The sequence below is a fragment of the Monodon monoceros genome, unplaced genomic scaffold (genome assembly GCF_005190385.1).
Source record: "Monodon monoceros isolate NGI ecotype Baffin Bay Population unplaced genomic scaffold, NGI_Narwhal_1 Super_Scaffold_5, whole genome shotgun sequence".
Lineage (NCBI taxonomy): Eukaryota > Metazoa > Chordata > Mammalia > Artiodactyla > Monodontidae > Monodon > Monodon monoceros.
The window spans coordinates 100,767,299-100,788,196 of record NW_021703782.1 but is presented as its reverse complement, the minus strand read 5'-3'; the positions used below and the strand labels follow the sequence as shown (position 1 = coordinate 100,788,196).

At 45.8% G+C, this 20,898-nt stretch overlaps 1 protein-coding gene across 4 annotated transcripts in view; it reads left to right on the top strand.

Moving 5' to 3' along the window:
* Positions 1-20,898, top strand: part of TTLL11 (tubulin tyrosine ligase like 11) — a 263,833-nt gene that overhangs the window by 29,099 nt on the left and 213,836 nt on the right. For all 4 annotated transcript variants that reach the window (XM_029202082.1, XM_029202080.1, XM_029202084.1 and 1 more), the window contains exon 2: positions 20,304-20,400. In XM_029202082.1, coding sequence (XP_029057915.1) covers positions 20,304-20,400 — 97 coding nt within the window. The remainder of the gene's footprint in view (positions 1-20,303; positions 20,401-20,898) is intronic.

Here is a 20,898-nt window from a genome sequence, read left to right as displayed (position 1 = left end):
ATCAAAGTTTTAGTTCACAGAACTTTCTGGTTACCAAGGGAAAAAATGTACGAAATTTTAAATCATGGTGCCCGTAAGGTAAAATAAAAGAGGTTGTTGAAGAGACGTGCAGCTTTTCCTAACACTGAGGGCTGGGAGAAATTTCCCCAGAGGGCTTTCATAAAGGAGCCTCCATGTGGTTAGCATCCCTCCAACAGCACCCTTTAATCAATACAGTATCAAGGTTTTTATGAGATAGCGCCCCCCAGTGCACTGTGAAGGTATAACACCCAAGTGCCCGTGAGACTGTTTACTACATTTAATACAGTGAGTGGTCCTTCCCTGGGGCTGGGCTTCAGTTTCCTGGCAAGCTTTTCAGCATGCAGATTTCTAGGTCCCAGCCCACCTCTGTTAAATCAACAACTCTTTTGAGAAGGTCCTGGATAATCCTGATAGAGAACCACTTTAGAGTTTTTTTAGAGAGAAAGTCAAAGAGGAAACCCAAAGTCCAATAAATATTTGAAAAAAAATTCAGTTTCACTAGTATAATCGTGAAGATGCAAATTAACACAATGATGAGATACCATTTCCCATTGATTAGACTGGCAAACATATTTAGCAGTAGCTAGCAGAGTTGAAAATGTGTGTACTCTGTGATCCAGACAATTCCACTTCTAGAGAAATTCTTGTTCATGTGCACAAAGAGATGCAATGAGAATGTTTACTGCAGTGTTCTTTGTAATAAGGAAAAATTGGAAAGCACCTATATTCCATCAATGGTGGGATGCATAAAGCAATTTATGACGTGGGTTGAACTGTGTCTCCCCACTCCCCAAAAGATATGTCCAAGTCCAAACTGGTATCTGTGAATATGACTTATTTGGAAATAGAGTCTTTGAAAATCTAATTAAGTATCTTGAGATGAGATGATCTCGGATTAATGGGGCCTAAATTCAGTGATGAGCATACTTATAAGAAACAGAAAAGGAAAAGACACAGAGACACACAGAGTGAGGCCCACGTGAAGACAGAGGCAGGGATTGGAATGACACATCTGCAAGCCAAGGAACACCAAGCGTTGCCTGCATCCACCAGGAGAGGGAGAGAGGCATGGTACAGCTCTCTCTCAGCGCCCTCCGCAGGGACCAACACTGCCAGTGCCTTGTTTATGGACTTCTGGCCGCCAGGACTGTAAGAGTATAAATTTCTGTTGTTTTAAGCCATGGTGGCCCTAGGAAAATAATAAAATGGAGATCTTCACCCAAACCACAGGGATACCTGGATGAGTTAGAGGTTCTCCCTCAACCAAGAGAACAGAATCCTGGAGCTAATAATCTTCCACTGTGCAGTTGAAGCAGTTTTGTCCTGATTTGAGGCTGAAAGAGCCCTTGGAGACCAACTCCCCCCACTTTAAAGATGAGGATGCCCAGAAAAAAGAAGGGACTTGTCCAAGACCCCAGAGTTCCTAAGGGGCAGAACTTGAATTTGAACCCAGGTCCGTCTGACTCCAAAGCTTGTGTTCTTTCCGCTTCAGTTGTATCCAGTCCTCTCACATGGCAGCAAGGGCTAGAGGAGCGAGCCCAGATGCTGGAATGGGAAGACTGCGCTAAGTCTTTGCTCTCCCAGGCCCTAACAGCATGGCAGGGAGAAGGTTAACTCCTCTAACCTTCGGATCCCTCTTCCCAACAGACAGCGAGACTAACCTTGCTCCCCGAGCAAGGTTACAAACTCTGGATTGTAAGGCTCAAATAGGATAGTATATGTGAAAACGTCCTTATTAACTGTAAATCATTATACTATTGATACAAGTAGTAGTTAGTACTGTTATCATCTATTCTAGCCTCAGACTAGGAAAGTGAAACTCAGTGTGAAAGACAGAATCCTAAAGTAACCCCCAAGGACCTTCCCACGTGTATAATCCCCTGCCCTTTGAGTGTGGGTGGGACCTGTGTATATGATGAGATATCACTCCCATGATTATGCGACATTATGCTGCAAAAGGGAGATGTCCCTCAGTGGGCCCGACCCAATTAGGCGAGCTCTTTCAAGACAGTTTTCTCTGGCTGGCGGCAGAAGAAGTCCGACAGATGCGATCCGGCTAGTCTGGAAGAAAGTGAACACCACATTCTGAGCTGCCTGTGGGGGTCACTATGGCAAAGGACTGTGGCCGTTTCCAGCTGCTGAGTGTGGTTCCCGGCTGACAGCTAGAAGGAGAATGAGGACCTCAGTCCTCCAGTGGCAAGGAGATGAACTCTTCCAGTCAGCGTGGAAGAAGGCCCTGAGCCAAGACAAGAACCACAACCCTGGCCACACCTTGATTTCAGCCTGTGATGACCTGAGCAGAGGACCCATCCAAGCCACGGTGGACCTCTGACCTACAGAACTCTGAGCTAATAAATGGCTGTGGTCTGAAGTCACTAGGTTTGTGTTCATTTTTTTGTGCAGCAATAAAAAACTAGTAAGGGAGGTGAAAAGTTTTCCCCTGGGTCATAGATCCATTGAGTGCACATGTCTGTGTATCCCTCCAAGAAACTCTGAACTTCTCTAAGGCTGGAACTATATCTTACTCGTCTCTGGAGTCGGACTGGCTGGGTTGGTCCCTGGCCCTGCCACTCATGAGGTTGAAAATGGGGGCAAATTATTTTACTTCTCTGTTGCATATTCTCCTCATCTGTAAAATGGGTGTGATAACAGTACAAAGCTCCAGGGTTGTAAGGCGTGTTAAATGACTTTGTGAACTGTAGAACTATGCCTGGACACAGAAAATGCTCAGTGCATGTGGTGGTGGCGGTTTCGTTATATCCAAGCACTTAGCCCAGTAGCTAGCATATAATAGGCACTAAATTAATGTTTGTTGAGTGGATGAATGAATGAATTCGAATTAGAATCTTGGTCTCTTGATTCTTAATCCTACAATATTTCTACTAATCATTATTCGCAATAGGATACAGATTTTTCCCAAAGCTAATTTTACTGGCCCAGTTTCTTCAGGGTGCACTGGGAAAGCACCAGATTTATAACACTGTGAAAATAGAGAGGTGCTTAAACTGATACCCGAGTGCTTAAAAACCTGCGCTCTGTAGAAGCTGACTGAAAGCTGTGAGTAGGCTGGCTTTGTCTTAATAAACCTTGTCGTTTGATCAGGGTGACATATACTTAATGCAGTTGCCTAATTATCTGGTCATCAGGGAAATACCAGCTGTCATTGCCAACTGAGCTGGGCCATCAATCTGTTCTGAGTTCATTAAGTAAATTAAAAGGTGTGGCTTAAATACTTAAGTAGAGGAATAACAGCTCTCATCTCAAGGAGCTAGTGAAAGCAGGACTTTTTGCCACAGCTACTGGCTGTGTTGAGCTGTGAAAAGTGAGATTTGTAGCTTGACAATACAGCTCAACATAAGAGACAGAAGGAGATTCCAAAATTTGATAAAGGATCCTCATATGTCCCCCCATCTCCCATCACATTTAGATTGTTATTGCTGATAATTCCTTTTAAAATTCTAAGCAGTAAGGTGGCCTCTAGCTGTGAACTAGCCCATCACTCTTGAACTGGCCCATGTTGAGGGCTTGCAGGTCCTTTCCCACACCTATGGAGAGACAGACATGTTGATTACTATCAAGCCTTGGGCTGGAGAAATGAATGACCAAAGTCTGCACGCACCTGCTGTATGCTGAGCAGTTTCACATCAAGATTTGTTTTGAGGTTTATAGATTCTGGTTCCGCTCAATTCCCCTTCTGTTGCAAGACCCCACAGTCATGCTTTATTCCTCCTCACTGAACTACATGCCATCCGTTCCTCCAGCATCTATTATGTGCCACTCCTTCCCAGGCACTGGGCTAGGCACCTGGAATTCAGAGATAATTAAGATGTTTTTCTTGCCCTGGAGAGACTTCTAAGCATGCTCCCTCATGCTCCTATGCCTTTGCACATAGGGCTCCTCCAGCCTAGACTACCTTCCTGGCTTCTGGGCTTGGCAAGTTCCAGCTCATCTTTCAAGTTTTTACCAAACCACAACTTTCTCCCCAGGAGGATAATTCACACCCTGCTTCATGCTCTCATAGCCCTTCGACCCTCATCTGCTGGAGCATTTGCCACTTTGCACCGTGAGTTATTTACAACTTCCAAGGACAGAGGCTGTGCCTTGTTCTTATCTGAATTCCCAGTGCCTGACATCGAGTTGATGCATAAGTTGCACTGATACTTGAATGAAAGACTAAGTTAATAAAAGAGGATAACTATGCTTATGTAAGGTGTGTAGGAGGGTAGAAGTGAGGATGGAGCCATAGAATAAATGTGCTTTTCTAGTATCTCTTTTGCCAGTAGGGGGAGAGATGTGCTTATAAATATCCCATCATGCAAGCCTTTAGGATCAGTGGTCTGAAAGGCCAAAGAGAGGCTCAGGGTCTTTCTGTGTGACCTCTCAAATTTATAAGGAGCCATTTTACTTCAGGTAAGAGTGGGTATGGGACTTCCGTGGTGACACAGTGGTTAAGAATCCACCTGCCAATGCAGGGGACACGGGTTCGATCCATGGTCCGGGAAAATCCCACATGCCCACGGAGCAACTAAGCCCATGCGCCACAACTTCTGAGCCTGCGCTCTAGAGCCCCTAAGCTATAACTACTGAAGCCTGCATGCTCTAGGGCCCACGTGCCGCAACTACTGAGCCTTGTGCTGCAACTACTGAAGCCCGCACGCCTAGAGCCCGTGCTCTGCAACAAGAGAAGCCACCGCAATGAGAAGCCCGCGCACCTCAACGAAGAGTGGCCCCTGCTCACCGCAACTAGAGAAAGCCCGCGCCTAGCAATGAAGACCCAACGCAGCCAAAAAAAAAAGAAAGAAAGAAAAGAAAAAAAAAAACCTTACAGTGAAACTCATTGGAACTTGTTTAAAAAAAAAAGTGGGTATTACCTTGATTAACTTGAATCATGTGACCATATGGCAGCCTATTTTCTATTTTTCCCTTGACTACTTTGTCATTCCCTCTTCCTTTTTTAGGGCGTATGGGGGAGGAGTGAGGAGTGGTGGTGATTATTTATTCACAGGTTCAAACCTACAGGCAGCACAATTCTGCCCTCTCTGAACACATTTCAGTGCAGTATCGGGGTTGGAGACTTTAGTTATTTGTTCCTGGTACCCACTGTCCAGGACTGCTAGGAAGAGTCCTCTTCCCTCTCTGCTCCTGGACCTTTGCTTTTCTTTCTCAGCAACCACTCCAAAAATGCACTCAGTCTTTCTTCAGTTCTCTCTTTTGTGACTCACGAATTTTCACCTCCTGCTTTGACTTCTCTCTATTCCCACTCCTGTATTTCTAATCCCTTGTAGGATAGTTCCAATTAGGTGTACCGTCATCCGTTCAAGCTCACTACTTCTAAAAGTTAGCTGTTTCTCTCCCAGGTGTACTCCCACTTTCATTCACTCTATTCCATCAGTGCCCTACCGGGCACTGAAACCAGGAAGTGAGGGTTAGGACAAGCAGGGGCGCCCAGGTGGAAGGTGCTGTGAGTCAGAGTACTTTAGCAGAGGCATTTCAGCACTCTGGAGAGCTCCTAGCAGGGCCAACTCTCCGACTCCGGCCCCTCCCCTGCACCTTCCCTGCACACAGCAGCCTTCATATACACCTCCTTGTCGCTGGAAACTTATGCCTGTTAAAGGAACCTTATTCATTTCTTCCAGGCTTAGTTCTCTGGGGACTGAAGACTTAATGGGGCTGGATTCTGTCCTTGCTCTGTCACTTATTGGATGCACTCCCAGAGACTGAGTTATCTAATTGCTCTGAGCCTCAGTTTCCTCTTCTGTAAAATGGAATGGCAGTATGTCTACCTATTTGAGAGTGCTGTTGTGAGGGTGAATTGAGATAGCACACATAAAGTATGCAGCACATAATATAAATTCAGTAAATAGTAGTTACAATTTTTATTATTATAGAAATTATCAGTACAATTATATTAATTCTTCTTAGTAACGTGTGATGGTACGACTCAAGGCTCTCAGGGCAGTGGCATGTCTCTGGGAGTTTACAGGCTGGTTTTGTGGGTCAGGAGGAACAAATGAGTTTAGGGGGCAAGTAAGTCCTCTGGGAAACTTCTTTGTCCCTTGGGTACATTATTAAGACAGCAGTGGGTGCTTTAGGGTTAGCCCAAGTCATAGTCAGTTGTTGGAAAAAGAAGAGCAGGCCCTCGTAGATTTACAGAATAGGAAATACCCTGTATGTGGCAAACAGGGAAACAGGCCCAAGAGATCCAGTAATGCCCAAGGCGGCTCAGCAAGTTGGTGTCCACAGACAGGAGGACTGGATCTCCAGGCTGCTGGCTGCTCTTTGCTAGGTCTTTGCATATGCTGTTGCTTCCTCCTGTGGGAAGTCCTTTCCCTGTCTAGTCTGGCAACTTCTCTCTTTCTCACCAAGAGTCAGCTCTCTGAGCCTCAGTTGCCTGCTCTGTGAAATGGGGATACACTGCTATTCACCAGGTTGTGTGGAGATTAAAAGTGACAGTGTGAGGAAGGGGCTTAGCTCTGACACAGGCATATCGTAGATGCCGTGTAAGATGTGGCTGTAGGCACTACAATGATCTGTTCATGGGTCGGACTCAGCCGCTGCACTACGAGCTCCCTGAAGGTAAGGACTGCATCCTTTGTCTTCTTGTTCTCACTCTCCAACTTTGTCTCCTACCACTAACCCTCTGCTCCCATAATGTGGCACCTCTCAGCATCCCCTGAGTGTGTCACCCGGCTCAAAGGCATGACTTGCTTGTATGTTGAATGAATTGATGTTTCAGCTAGAGATGGTGCCTTTAGACCGGCTTTCTGGTGGGAGTTGCCATTGTGGAAAGTATTGAACTGGCCTGGGTAGCTGGTCAACTGGGGATGAGCAGCCCTAAGAACTGTCAGGAGCGACTTCGGGAAAAGTTTGGTATCCCAGGTGGGAGGAAGTGCTGCTGGAATGTGCTGCTGGAACCAGCAGACCTGATTTGCTTTGTTTCCATTCCAGTTAATAAACACATTTGAAGTTTTGATGTGGAAGAGACTGGGTAGTCTGAGGCCTGGTGGTGAATTGATATCATTTACTCACAGTGAAGGAGTAGCGAGCAGGGAGATTACTATGGAGAATTTTGCAAAGCATAATGGAGTTAATTTATAATTGTTATTGGAGCTCTTTTCCATCGGCTGAATTATGATGGGACGGAGGAAGAGTCATTAGTGTGGTTATTTTTTTGTTTGTGTCACCCTTTTGAATTGGAAAGTGGAAAAAGAAAATCATGCTAAATTGGTATCTGATCTTTTCAGAGCTATTTGCTAAATAAACTGGAATTTTAATTAAAACTGCAAGCCAAGAAGTAAATCACTTTAGAAGTTTGTGAAGTTTTTCTTTTTCCTTTGCCTAATATAATTACCACTAATAAAGGTTCTTTACGGGTGGGAAATCAGACACCAGAATAAATAACTGGAGGAGGTTGCTATGGGGCAAGGAAATTATGAAAGGGCCAAGGTTGTTGTCTCCTCCTGCTAACATGGGCCTTTTTTCTGTGGTTAAGTTGTTTGGTAACCTTTTTTTTTTTTTTGCGGTACGTGGGCCTCTCACTACTGTGGCCTCTCCCGCTGCGGAGCAGAGGCTCCGGACGCGCAGGCCCAGCGGCCATGGCTCACGGGCCCAGCCGCTCCGCGGCATGTGGGATCTTCTCAGACCGGGGCACGAACCCGTGTCCCCTGCATCGGCAGGCGGACTCTCAACCACTGCGCCACCAGGGAAGCCCCATGGTAACCATTTTGATCTCATTAAAAGTATTATGATCAGAAGGAGAAGCAAAGGTGGACGACAGCCCTCACTGCAGCTCCTCCAGCTTTAATTCATGTGAGTCAATTATAATGAATGGATTTAATAAAAAATACAACATGCTTTGGTGATTAACTCAGCGAACAACACATGGCACGCTTACCGGGAGTATCATATTTGCAGTAACAAAGCAGTGAACAGGAAAAGAAACTTCATAGATCACAAGAATTGCTGCTTCCCAGCAGAAGGTTGTTAATTACTTATCCCCTTGCTGTATTTATTGGCTCTATTAGAGGATGAGTAATTATCGTCTTCCCCGGAAACCCACTGGAGCCAGACGGCGCCTCTTTAAAGTAGAAGTCTCCCCAGAGTGCTAGTTATCCCTGCGGGATCCTCTCCAGTCAGAGTCTCCAACGACCAGGAGCGCGGAGTGGGTGAGACAGGAATGTCAGCCCACGCGGGCACAGGACACGGGTCTCCTTCAAAGTGCAGGGGCTGTCAGAGCAGTTCTCCCTCTTAGAAACGCTGACGTGCTCTCACTCCCCCGTGCCTTCCCCCACCCCTACTTCCAGAGCATCCTTTTTCTCTCGGCTGGATCATCCCCCCACCCCATCCCCTTTCTCCCAGCCTTGGCTCCCTCTCGGGTCTGGCTGCCCTCAGTCTCTCTCCACCTCCCCTCCGTTCTCCCTCCTAGCAGGGTCTGCACAGCCCTGCTTGAGCACTTCCTGGGCTCTCTTCCACCTGCAGAATCGAGTTCAAGCTCCTCAGCCTGCCCTGTGAGCCCCTCACGATCAGTTGGGCCGTGTGGACCTCTCCAGCTCTGTCTCTCTACTGACCCTGGGCTGCGGGCACTCTGCGCTCTCCCAGACGCCCTCCCTGGCACGCACTTCTCTTTCTCTTCATCTCTGCCTGGCAACAACAACAACTTCACACCCAGCTCAAATGGACCCTCCTTGGTTAAACTTCCCTCACCTGGAGCAGGGGCAGTTGCTCCTTCTGGGCTCTGACACAGCACTTTGTCACACAGAACGTGTTTATCTGTTACCGATCTGCCTTTACCCGCAGGCTGGCTCCCGCATTCCTGGAGCTATGTCTGATTCACTGTTGTTTTTCAAGAAGCGGATTTGTGCAGGGCCAGCCTCTGCTTTCTCTATCATCGGGGAAGACTGGGGACTCTTCCTCTCTGCCCTTCTCACCAAGGGACTTAATTAGGTGACGAACAATCTAAGCAGCCCGCTCTCAATATTCTAAATTGGATTAATTTAGCTCCTACTATGTGCCAGGCTGTTCACAAGCATCCTTTCACTTACGGGGTTGTTTTTCGTCTTTACCATACCTCCTGTGAGGGAGGGTTTGCTAGTCCTCTCTCAGGTGATGAAACTAAGGCCCTTGGTAGTTACCAGGCCTGAGATTTGAATCCAGATTCCTGAACTCGAGTCAAGGAGCTTTTGTGCATGTACAGGCTTTCGCTAGAGTTAGATGCACACACAGGAAGGCCTGCATGGCTCTGAATGCTCCGAGTTAACGTATGCACGTTTAACCTTGGGCTAGTCCTAGAGAACACCCCTGTCCACCAGCTCCTTTGGGTAATATCTTACCAGCCAATAGGTATGGGAAAGGGTGATGGGAAAGGATGGAAGAAAAGAAGGAAACTAGCTTTTGAAAAACACCTACTGTGTGCCAGGCATTGTGTGCCAGGCACAGTGCTAAACACATTATTAATCCATCTAATAACCCAACCACATTGCCATGATTGTTCCCACTGAGGAAACAGGCTTGGAGTTGCCCCACGTGTGGGCTTTCCCTGCAGCCCCATCCAAAGATGCTGACATCGGGAAGCTGGCAGGTCCCTCACCAGCACGGGGAGGCCTTTTCTCATCAGCCACATTTTCCACTGGCAGGAGGGAGCCTGGAATCTCCCCGTGGCCCCTCAGTTGGGTCTCTTGTCGTCTGTCTGGGAGGAGAGCAATGCTGTTAGCTGGGATGTGAGCAGCAGAGAAGAGGACTGAGCTGGTCTCCCTCTCTCAGGCTCAAAAGGGGCTCCCCTTCTTTTGATACACTCATACTTGGCAAATAGAACCGTGTTCCATCTGGGCACACCCTTCAGGATTTGGTGGGTTTCCACCAGAATTTTCACCATCAGCTTGCTTTCTCGATTGAAGAAAAGAGTGCTAAATTTTCAGTCCATCCTTGAAGGGCAATTGCTCAGTCCTTTCATTGTCTTAACTGGCCTTCTTTGGACCCTTCTGTGCTCCATTCTTCCTTGAAGTGTTAATCACAACTCATTTTTTAATAGATGTATGTGCTCAGTTGTTTTTCATAGATTAATCCATCTATCCATCCATCCAGCATAGTGGAGTTGAAAGAGCACAATCTTTGGAAATAGACCAAGGTGGCTTCAGATTCTGGGTTTGCCACTTATTAGCAATGGGATTGTATTTTTTCATGTCAAAATGGAGGCATATATGTAAGATACCTGGCACATAATTAAGTGCTCAATAAACAGCAAGTATTATATTCATTGTAAGGTTATACGAGTCTTAAATTACTTCCTTCTCCGAATGCTTCCTTTCTCTTGGACCCTGTTCTAAAACTGGAACGGTGTATTCATTATCTATTGCTGCGTAACAAAGTTCCCCCAATTCAGCATCTTACAATAACACGCATCTATGTCACACAGTTTCTGAGGGTTAGGAATCTGAGAGTGGCTTAAAGGGGTTCTGGCTCAGAGCCTCTCATGAAGCTGTAATCAAGCTGTCAGCCAGAACCATAGTCTCTGAAGACTTGACTGAGGCTGAAGGACCCAATTCCAAGCTCACTCACATGGCTGTTGGCAGGAGGCTTTTTTATGGCTGCGTTTTGGGTCTCCGTTGCTGCGCCCAGGCTTTCTCTAGTTGCAGTCAGTGGGGGCTACTGTTCGTTGTGGAGTGCGGGCTTCTCACTGCAGTGGCCTCTCGTTGCGGAGCACAGGCTCCAGTAGTTGTGGCCAGTGGGCTCTAGAGCGCAGGCTTAGTAGTTGTGGCGCACGGGCTTAGTTGCTCCGAGGCATGTGGGATCTTCCCGGACCAGGGCTCGAACCCATTGTCCTCAGCGCTGGCAGGCGGATTCTTAACCACTGCGCCACCAGGGAAGCCCTGGCAGGAGGCTTTGATTTCTTACCTCTCCCTGGGCTTCCTCAAAGCGAGTGATAATGAGAAAGAGAAGAATAGGAGAGAGAGACAGAGAGACAGAGATCGAGAGAGAGAGGAGGGCGCAGTCTTTGTATAAAGATGCGCTTCAGAAGTGACATTCCCTTACTTCTGCTGTTGCTACTGGTCACATAGATCAAGCCTGTGATGGTGTGGGAGGAGACTACACAGGGTATGAATTCCAGGAGGCAGGGATCAGTGGAGACCATCTTAGAGGCTGCTTCCCGCCAGTGGGTAGGTTGGGGAGAGGGTAGAAAGAAGAGTAAAATGTCTCTACCCTGAAGCATTCTGTTGGGTGGGGAGGCAGTCATGTAAACATAAACACCCTACAAGGCAGCGGCTGGACCACAGGCATCCACAAAGTGCAGAGAAATCTATTAACTCTGCTTAAGGGCATCGTGGAAGGTTTCCCAAGTACAGGTCCACCGTGGTGTTGGTGTTCTTATTCAAGAGCTGTCCTAATGATGCTTGATATTTGGTTGGCATCTTTTTTATTGAAGTTACTCATTGGGGTGATTTCCTTGGACATTAAAAATAATAACTATCCCCATATAACAGCAACTGACTGTTTACAAAGTGCTTTCCCAGGCATTACCTCAGTCTACATAACAGCCCAGGGAGGTAGACAGGTTTTATTGTGGCCATTTTCCTCCATTGTAGATGAGCTGCTGAGGCTTAGAGGGGCAAGGTCAGCGTGTCAAGGTCTCTGGGAGGGGTGTGGTGGGTGAGGGGCTTGAGCCAGGGTCTTCCTAGTCCAAGCGTGTTGCTCTGGCTGCTACACCTTCCTTGTGTCCCCCTCCCCTGAGTGTTTGGGGCCCCTCATTTTAAAGCAGTAGTTTGGGTCATTTCCCCCCGAAGAAGCTTTACACATATGTTTGCCCATATCAAAGCTTATTTGCCACTTTTATGCCCAATCACTTGAAAGGTTTTCTGTTCACGAAGAAGCACTATGAAGAAAATCGTTCCCAAAGTATAGAAACGTGAATTGTGCTTTCGTCTGCATTCACTGTGAAATGGCATTTTACAAAAATCCCTCGGGAGGGTTTGAACTTGCTCTTTGAGCCGTTAGAAGAGTGACCAGCATATCGGTTCCTCAAGCACAAATATGCTCAAAGGACATATGCTCAAGTTCTCATTAGAACTTGGCTATTTTGCAAGGTTTTTCTCTTTTTTTTTAGTCCTTCTGGGCCAGAGGGAAAAGGATTTTGGGTCCACAAAGCTATATGCACTAGGGGAAGAACTTCCTTTGTGGCACAGATGGTGGCATGTGGGGTGCAGGGTAGGTTAGTTACTATAGTCCATGAGTGACAAATGACCACTGTAGCGATCAGTTCAAGACCAGTTGTGTACAGTGGTTAAGAGCCTGGGCCTTAGGGACAGACAGACATGGATTTGCTCCTGACTCTGCCCCTACCAGCTCTGTGTCCTTGGGAGAGTTATTTAATCTCTCCAAACTTTGGTTTCTTCATCTGTAAGTAGGTTAATAGGAAGCCCCTTCTCATGAGGTTGTTGTGAGGATTAAATGAGGTAATATATATAAAGAGTTTAACATAGACATGGAAATAATGCGAGACATGGAAATAAGCATCGCCTAAATGCTAACTTTAATGATGATGGTGATGAAAGTGTATTTGAGTAGCTGCTGTTCACAGGTCCATTTATTCAAGTGTTCATCCATGAAACACGCTGCAGGTGTTGCTAACAATGGTGTCTATGAACAACTAGGGGCTTCAGGGAGTCTTTGAATTCTCCTAAAATCACGTGGAAAATTTTGTGCGTATGTGTGTTTTCCTGGAGAGGATCTCAAAGTGATTCTTGACCTCACAAAGGTTAAAAATAAAGTCTCTGGCTTGGTGTTAGAGATACACAAGTTTAGGAAGGTGTCTTCATTTTCAAAGAGTCCACGAGTGGGAAAGCAGACAGACTGACAGACGAGCTGCTGCTGAATGACCTGTGAAGGGTGTAAGTGATGGAGGCCCCAGAGAAGGGAGAGCTGGTGAGACAGCTTCATGGATGGTCCAGCTGAGTCAGAAGATCCCAGGTGAAAGGAATGGCATGCAGAAACCCAGGCCACAGAACAGAAAAGTGCTGTACGCTTGATGTCAAAAGTAGTCTGGCAGTAACAGTGCAAGTGCCCGAGGTGTCCATGGCCCAACCTGGAGCAGACGGGGTGGCAAGAGGGGAGTTTGGGAAGTGTCTTTGAGACCAGGCTTGGAGCTTTGATGTGGGAAGAGTTGTAAGCGAAAGAGTAACTTGGTCAGAGCTTTAAAAAAACATCCCTCTGGGTGTTGAGTAGACAGGAAGGGGAGACTTGGCGCGTGCGGGGAGGGGGAGGGTCGAGCAGGAGGCTGGTGTGGTCCTCATCCCAGTGAGAAGGGAGGCCCCGAATTAAGGCACTGGAGATTAAGGAAGGAGAGGAAACTTAGAAATAAATGAGGAGATAAACCGGAGGACTTGCTGGCCAGCAGGATACTGGGGAGGAAGAGGGCATCAGAAGGGTTCTCAGGATTATGCTTCTCATTTTCCTTGGGCCTAAAGCCCACTGGATGCCTGGTTAGACATCACTGGGGACCTGAGACAGTATGTCCAATGGTTGTGGTCCTGGAAATTTGTAGTGTTATGAGGGACATAAGGGTTACACATGAAATACTTAACAGTGCAGGCAAATTATAAGCATGGTATGACGTGCTGAAGGGGTCAGCAAGGTGATCACTGAGGACTGCAGTGGCTCCGAAGCTCTCCATGTCATCACATCTAAGTTCCCATCTTGCTTGACCTCCCAGCCACATTCACACTGTTCCCCTTGCCTTTTAGGGCTCATGCTCGTGCTCTCTCTCTGGTCCCTCTTACTCAGTCTGCCCAGCGAGTCATCCTCTTCCCCCAGGACCGACCTACTGTTCCACGGGGCACTGGGGTACAGGCCCGCGTGGGCGGCCTCTGCCTCAGTCTTCAGCCCCGTCCCGCACTCCTTTCCTCTCGTCTGCTGTGCCCCAGCCGCCTTGACCTTCCTGCAGGGTTTCCAGTGGGCCCCGCTAAGTCCTGCGTCTGGGCTTTCACACGCTTGTTCTCTCTGCCTGGAACACTCTTCCTCCTCACCCTGTACCTGATCTTCCTTCCAACCTCGGCTCTAATAGCCCTTTCCCAGGAATGAAGTGACCATTTAATTTGTTGCCCAAACTGGGATACATTGGTGCTATTAATGTTGACACCGGCACAACGGGCACCGGCTGGAGCTGCCCGGGGCTGGTGGACACGTGGTCTCCTGACTCAGGGGGCCCTTCTCTGACTTCCCGGATGTGCTCAGTCCCCTGGGCTCTCCTTGCTCTCCGGGCCTCATCTCACTGCCCTCACCGGGCTTTGTAATGATACACTGGTGTGACTTGGACTCAACCCTTTCTGCCCATGGACTGTGCGCTCCATGAAGACAGACGTGTTCCCGTGTGTCTTTGGCACCTGAGACACATTGTGCCACTAAGTAGGTTCCTCACACTTAATGAGTAAAACACGTAATGTTGAACTCAGATTTGTATTGTTCTGTGGCGCAAACAAAGCACTTTCATTTCCATTACCTTGTTTGGTCCCTGTTACTACCCGGTGGTTTCCTCATCTCAGTGTACCAAGGACACAGAGGTCCTGGTTACTTAAGCTCTCATAGATAGTAAGTGAACAGAGACAAGTCTAGAACTCTCAGGTCTTCTGACCCCAAATCCAGTGCTTTTTCCAAAAGGGTTTGAAGAAGAGAAAAGGAAAGATGATTCCAAGACTTAGAACCCAGGTAACTGGGAGGATGGTGGTGAACTTGAGAAAAATGGGGACTGGGGAGTCTTAGAAGCACTTGTCAATTTTCAATTGCCCCGTGAAAATCCACGCAGCATCCCAGGCTCCAGGGAGCTCAGAATAGAGCCGTGAATGGCCCCTTAGCCTGGGGGGCGGGGTGTAAGCCAGAGAGTTTTGTCGTCGCTGTTGTTTTACTGTAAAATATACATAACATAAAATTCACCATCTTAACCGTCTTTAAGTGTACAGTTCAGTGGCGTTAAATACACGTTGCTGTGCAACCGTCACCACCATCCATCTCCAGAACATTTTCATCTTCTCAAACTGAAACCCTGTGCACGTTAAACAATAACTCCCCATCTTCCCTCCCCGCAGCCGCTGGAAACCACCATTCTACTTTGTCTTTGTGAATTTGACTACTCCAGTTAACCTCACAGAAATGGAATCATACAACATTTGTCCTTTTGTGTTTGGCTTACTTGACTTAGCATAATGTCTTCGGGGTTCATCTGTGTTGTAGCCGGTGTTAAAACTTCATTCCTTCTTAAGGCTGAGTGATAGTACAGTGTGTGTATACTCCACGTTTTCTTTACCTATTGATGGATAATCAGTGGACACTTGGGCTCTTTCTACTTTTTGGCTATTGTGAACAATGCTGCCGTGGACATTTGTGTACCAACATCTGTTTGAATCCCTGATTTCAGTTCTTTGGGGTATATACCCAGAAGAGGAATCGCTGGGTCATGTGATAATTTTTGTTTTCCACAGTGGTTTTTAACATTACCAATGCACAAGGGTTCCAATTTCTCTACATCCTCATCAGCACTTGTTATTTCCTTTTTATTATTATTTTTATAATAGTCTTCCTAATGGGTGTGAAGTGGTTTTGATTTGCATTTTCCTAATAATTAGTGATGTTGAGCATCTTTTCATGTGGTTATTAGCCATCTGTATATCTTCTTTGCAGAAATGTCTATTTAAGTCCTTTGCCCATTTTTTTTTTTTTTTTTTTTTTTTTTGCGGTACGCGGGCCTCTCACTGTCGCGGCCTCTCCCGTTGCGGAGCACAGGCTCCGGACGTGCAGGCTCAGCGGCCACGGCCTACGGGCCCAGCTGCTCCACGGCACGTGGGATCTTCCCGGACCGGGGCGCGAACCCGTGTCCCCTGCATCGGCAGGCCGACTCTCAACCAGTGCACCACCAGGGAGGCCCCTTTTGCCCATTTTTTAACTGGGTTGTTTTTGTTGAGTTGTAGTTTTTAAAATATATTCAGAATATTAATCCCTTATCAGATTTATGATTTTCAAATGTTTTCTCCCATTCCGTGGGTTGCCTTTTTATTCTGTTGACAGTGTCCTTTGATGCAAAAATTTTAATTCTGATGAAGTTCAATTTATTTATTTTTTTCTTTTGTTGTCTGTACTTTTGTTGTCATGTCCAAGAAATCATTGCCAAGTCCAATGTCATGAAAATTATCCCCTATATTTTCTTCTAAGAGTTTCATAGTTTTAGCTTTTATGATTAGGTCTTTGACCCACTTTGAGTTAATTTTTGTATATGGTGTAAGGTAAGGGTCCAACTTCAACTTTTTGTATGTGGATGTCCAACTTTCCCAACACCAACTGTTGAAAAGACTGTCTTTCCCCCATTGAATAGTCTTGTTATCCTTGTTGAAAAATCATTTGACCATATATGTGAGAGTTTATTTCTGAGTTCTCTATCTTATTCCATTGGTCTATATGTCTGGCTTTACGTCAGTATCATATTGTTTTATTTTAAAAGTTATTTTTATCATTTTTGTTTGTTTGTTTGTTTGTTTTTTGTGGTACGCGGGCCTCTCACTGTTGTGGCCTGTCCCGTTGCGGAGCACAGGCTCTGGACGCACAGGCTTAGCGGCCATGGCTCACGGGCCCAGCCACTCCGCGGCATGTGGGATCTTCCCGGACCGGGGCACGAACCCGTGTCCCCTGCATCGGCAGGCCGACTCTCAACCAGTGCACCACCAGGGAAGCCCTATTTTTATCATTTTTGATTTAGAGATGATTTAGAGATGCTTTAAGTTCACAGCAAAATAGAGCAGAAGGAACAGAGATTTTTTTCCCTTATAATCACTACCCTCACGTATGCACTATCAAAAAAACAGTACACTAGAATGGTACATTTGTTAAAATCAATGAACCTACATTGCAGATTCTTATCACCCAAAGTTCATAGTTCAATAGTGTTCACTTTTGGTGGTGTACCTTCTATGGGTTTAGACAAATGTATAATAACATGTATTCACCATTATGGTATCATATAGAGTAGTTTCACTCCCCTAAAAATCGCCTGTGCTTTACCTATTTATTCCTCCCTCTCTCCTAACCCCTGGCAACCACTGATCCTTGTACTGTCTCTGTAGTTTTGCCTTTTCCAGAATGTCATATAATTGGAATCATACAGTATGTAGCCTTTTCAGATGGGCTTCTTTCACTTAATAATACACATTTAAGATTTCTCCATGTCTTTTCGTGGCTTGATCATTTCTTTTTAGTGCTGAATAAAATTGCATTGTCTGGCTGTTCCACAGTTTATTTATTCATTCACTTACTGAAGGACATCTTGGTTGCCTCCAAGTCTTGGCAGTTATGGATAAAGCTGCTATAAACATTTGCGTGGAGGATTTTTTGTGGACATACGTTTTTAACTAATTTGAGTAAATGCCAAGGAGCACAATTGCTGTATCACATGGTAAGAGTATGTTTAGTTCTGGAAGAAACTGCCAAACTGTCTTCCAAAGTGGCTGCACCGTTTTGCATTCCCACCAGCAACGGACGAGAGTTCCTGTTGCTCCACATCCTCTTCAGCGCTTGGTGTTGTTAGTGTTTTGGATTTTGGCCATTCTGAGGTGTGTAGTGGTATCTCATTGTTATCTTATGCACTGTTTTGATTACTGTAGCTTTGTTATAAGTTTTGGCATCAGGAAGTGTGACATTTCCAAGATTGTTTTGGCTATTTGGGATCCCTTGATATTCCATATGAATTTTAGGATGGATTTTTCTATTTCTGCAAGAAAAAAAAAACTGGTCACTGGAATTTTGGTAGGGATTGCGTTGACTCTATATATCACTTTGAGTAGTGTTGACATCTTAATAATATGAAATCCAATCCTTGAACATGAGATATCTTTCCATTTATGTGTGTCTTTCATTTCTTTTGGCATCATTTTGTAATTTTCAGTGTACAGGTCTTTGCCTCCTTGGTTAATTCCTAAGTATTTTATTCTTTTTGATGCTATTGTAAATTGAATTGTTTTCTTAATTTCCTTTTTGGACTGTTCATGGTCAATATATAGAAAAATAACTGATTTTTTTGTATTGATTTTGTATCCAGCAATTTTGCTGAATTCATTTATTATTTCTAACAGTTTGTGTGTGTGTGTGTGTGTGTGTGTGTGAGAGCTTTAGGATTTTCTATATATAAGATCATGTCATCTGCAAACATAATTTTACTTCTTCCTTTCCAATTTGGATGCTTCTTACTTCTTTTTCTTGCCTATTGCTCTGGCTAGAACTTCCAATACTGTGTTGCACAGAAGTGGCAAAAGTGAGTAGCCCTGTCTCATTCCTGATATTAGAGTCAAAGCTTTCAGTTTTTCACCATTGAGCATGATGTTAGCTGTTTAAGCAGTTTTTAAAAAGATCTTAAAAAGACGTGGGATTATGAAGTCCTGGGACCTACTTAAAATTGTGTTTCTCTGTGTTCTCGGTACCTAGCACAGTGCCTGGCACAAAGAAATTACCGAATAAATTGATTTAGAAAAAGATAGTTTCTCAAAACTGAATGAGCTAAGGGCTCTGAATGAAAGGTTGATTTAGGAATCATGAAAGTGCCAAGAACTGAAAGGAGATCATAAGGGTGATAAGGAGTCCTCAGTAATCCACTGACGTGGAGCACGTGTTGCTCCTGCAGTGTGGGCAGCAAAGCCACTTGGATCTTAGTAAACTTTGCTTGGATAGTCTGCTTTTTAGAGGAACCTCCCTGGTTAAGTTATTTTTTCCTCCTCTGTACTAGCACTTAATAGATGGAAGTTGTTAATGCTAATAGAGTGTGTACTATATGTCTCACTTTGGCACAGTTTTGAAATAATGTGAATGATTTAAAGGCCTTGAGCCTGTTTGCCTTCATTTTAATTTGGAATCGTTGGAAAGCATTGAGTCACCACCATTTCATTGGTAATGCTGTGTTCTCTCACTGGAACTTAGCCCTCTCAACTTGGAGCAGATAAAAATTCTGATTAACTATAGTCTTAGGACGGGAAAATTGGATGATTTTGTTTAATGTGTTGACATTTCTCTTCATTTGGACTTTTAACAAGCAGGTTCTAAAATATGAAATAACGTGTCCTCACTCTTTTCCCTTAAGGAGGGTCATCTGAGTTACGCATTTTAAAAATACGTTGTGTAAGTGCAGAACTTGTTGAGAGGCAGCAAGATGTAGTAGAAAGAGCAGGCCCTTTGGTCTCAGCGAGGGATTTTCTGGTTGCAAGTAATTGAAACCCTATAGTTTGTGCAAAGGAGATGCATTCTATGGGTATGAGGCTGCCTTACAGGATCCAAGGACAGAAGGGACAGCCGGGCTCAGAAGGGTCTGGGCCGAGGACCTAGAAGCCCTGGGAACTGAGGCCACTCAGTCTGTGTTGCCAGGGCCACATGGCCTCATCTCTGCTTTTCTCTCTGCACCTGCTCCTTTCTCCTCTCTCAGCAGACTGGCTGCCTCTGCTTCTCTCTCAGGCTGTGCACACGGCCAAGCACAGCTGCCGGGCTCTGGCTTTTGATCACTTCCAGTGCAAGGGCCAGCAGAGGCTGCCGGGCATCTCTGATTTCCATATTCCTGGAAGAGAGAACCTGGTTATCTCATCGTGAGTCAGAGGACCATTCCTGGTTTGTTCATTCATTCATTCAAAAAGTCTTTGTTGAATGCCAGGAACCGTTTTAGGCACTGGGGAATATATCCTGCCCTTGTGGACTGTGTGTGTGTATGTGTGTGTGTGTGTGTGTGTGTGTGTGTGTGTGTGTAAGAGACAGAGGAAGAGAGAGAAAGAGATAGAAAGAGATTGTGAAAGCTCGTTCTGGGGGGACTGGTTTGAATGTTGTGGTCTTCAGTTAAAGAGAAGTATGGTTTGGAATTCAGCCCTGCATTCAGTTCTTGACTTTTCCCATTTCCAGCTCTGTGCAGCCTTGGGCATGTTACATTACCCCTCTCAGCCCCAATTTTCTCATCAGTGAAATGCGCATCATGCTTTCTAGGATGGTTATGAGGATTCTAACAAAAGGGTGCCTCTACGGTCACTAGTACAGTGCCCGCCACGCAGAATCAGAACTCTGCCTCTCAGTGGTTGTGACCCTGAGACAGTTACTTAGCCTGTCTTAATCTGTTTCTTCCCCTGCAACATGGGAAAGAAGGTCAGCAACTTCACATGCTTATTATGAGCATTAAATCATGTGATGTGTGCCAGGCCGCTGGGAGTTTGTACAGAAGAGACCCTCGGTGCCGGAGCTGCGCTTCTTGTTCCCGTCATTCATCACATTTCCCCTCTTTCTTCTAGTTCCCATTTGGCCGACGCTTGCCTTGTGACATCTACTGGCATGGAGTTTCATTTCACGACAGTGACATATTCTCCGGTCTAGTGAACAAGTTTCCAGGTATCCACTGTTATTGTTGGCATTTAAAAACGTTTCCAGGGCTGAGCCTCGGGGTACGCTCTTCGACAAAAACATAACAGTGTTTTGACATCAAACTGGAGGGCTCTTAATTGGGAATGACTGCCTACACGCTGCCTCAGTGCCGTGACCTTGGGAGGCAAGGTGATCAGGACTTAACTCACCAAGGGTTTTAAGACTGGAGGTTCCAAAACGTAAAAAGACAGGCTCTTCCGGTCTAATTCCACCGGCGGAAGAACATGACTTTCACCTTTTGGATTTCAGATATAATATGGGAGCGTCATGAGGGGACTATATTCTCAAAAGGCAAAAAAAAAAAAAAAAAATAGTCCATTTGCACTCACCATAGTTTCTGGAACGTTTCAATGACTCAGTGAACGTGGACTCTGAATCCGTCTACGTGTGTGGCTTGCCCAGGTAGACCGTGAGGTCCTGGGAGGGGCCGTGCCTCCTACACTTCTGGATGTTCCCACGGCTCCT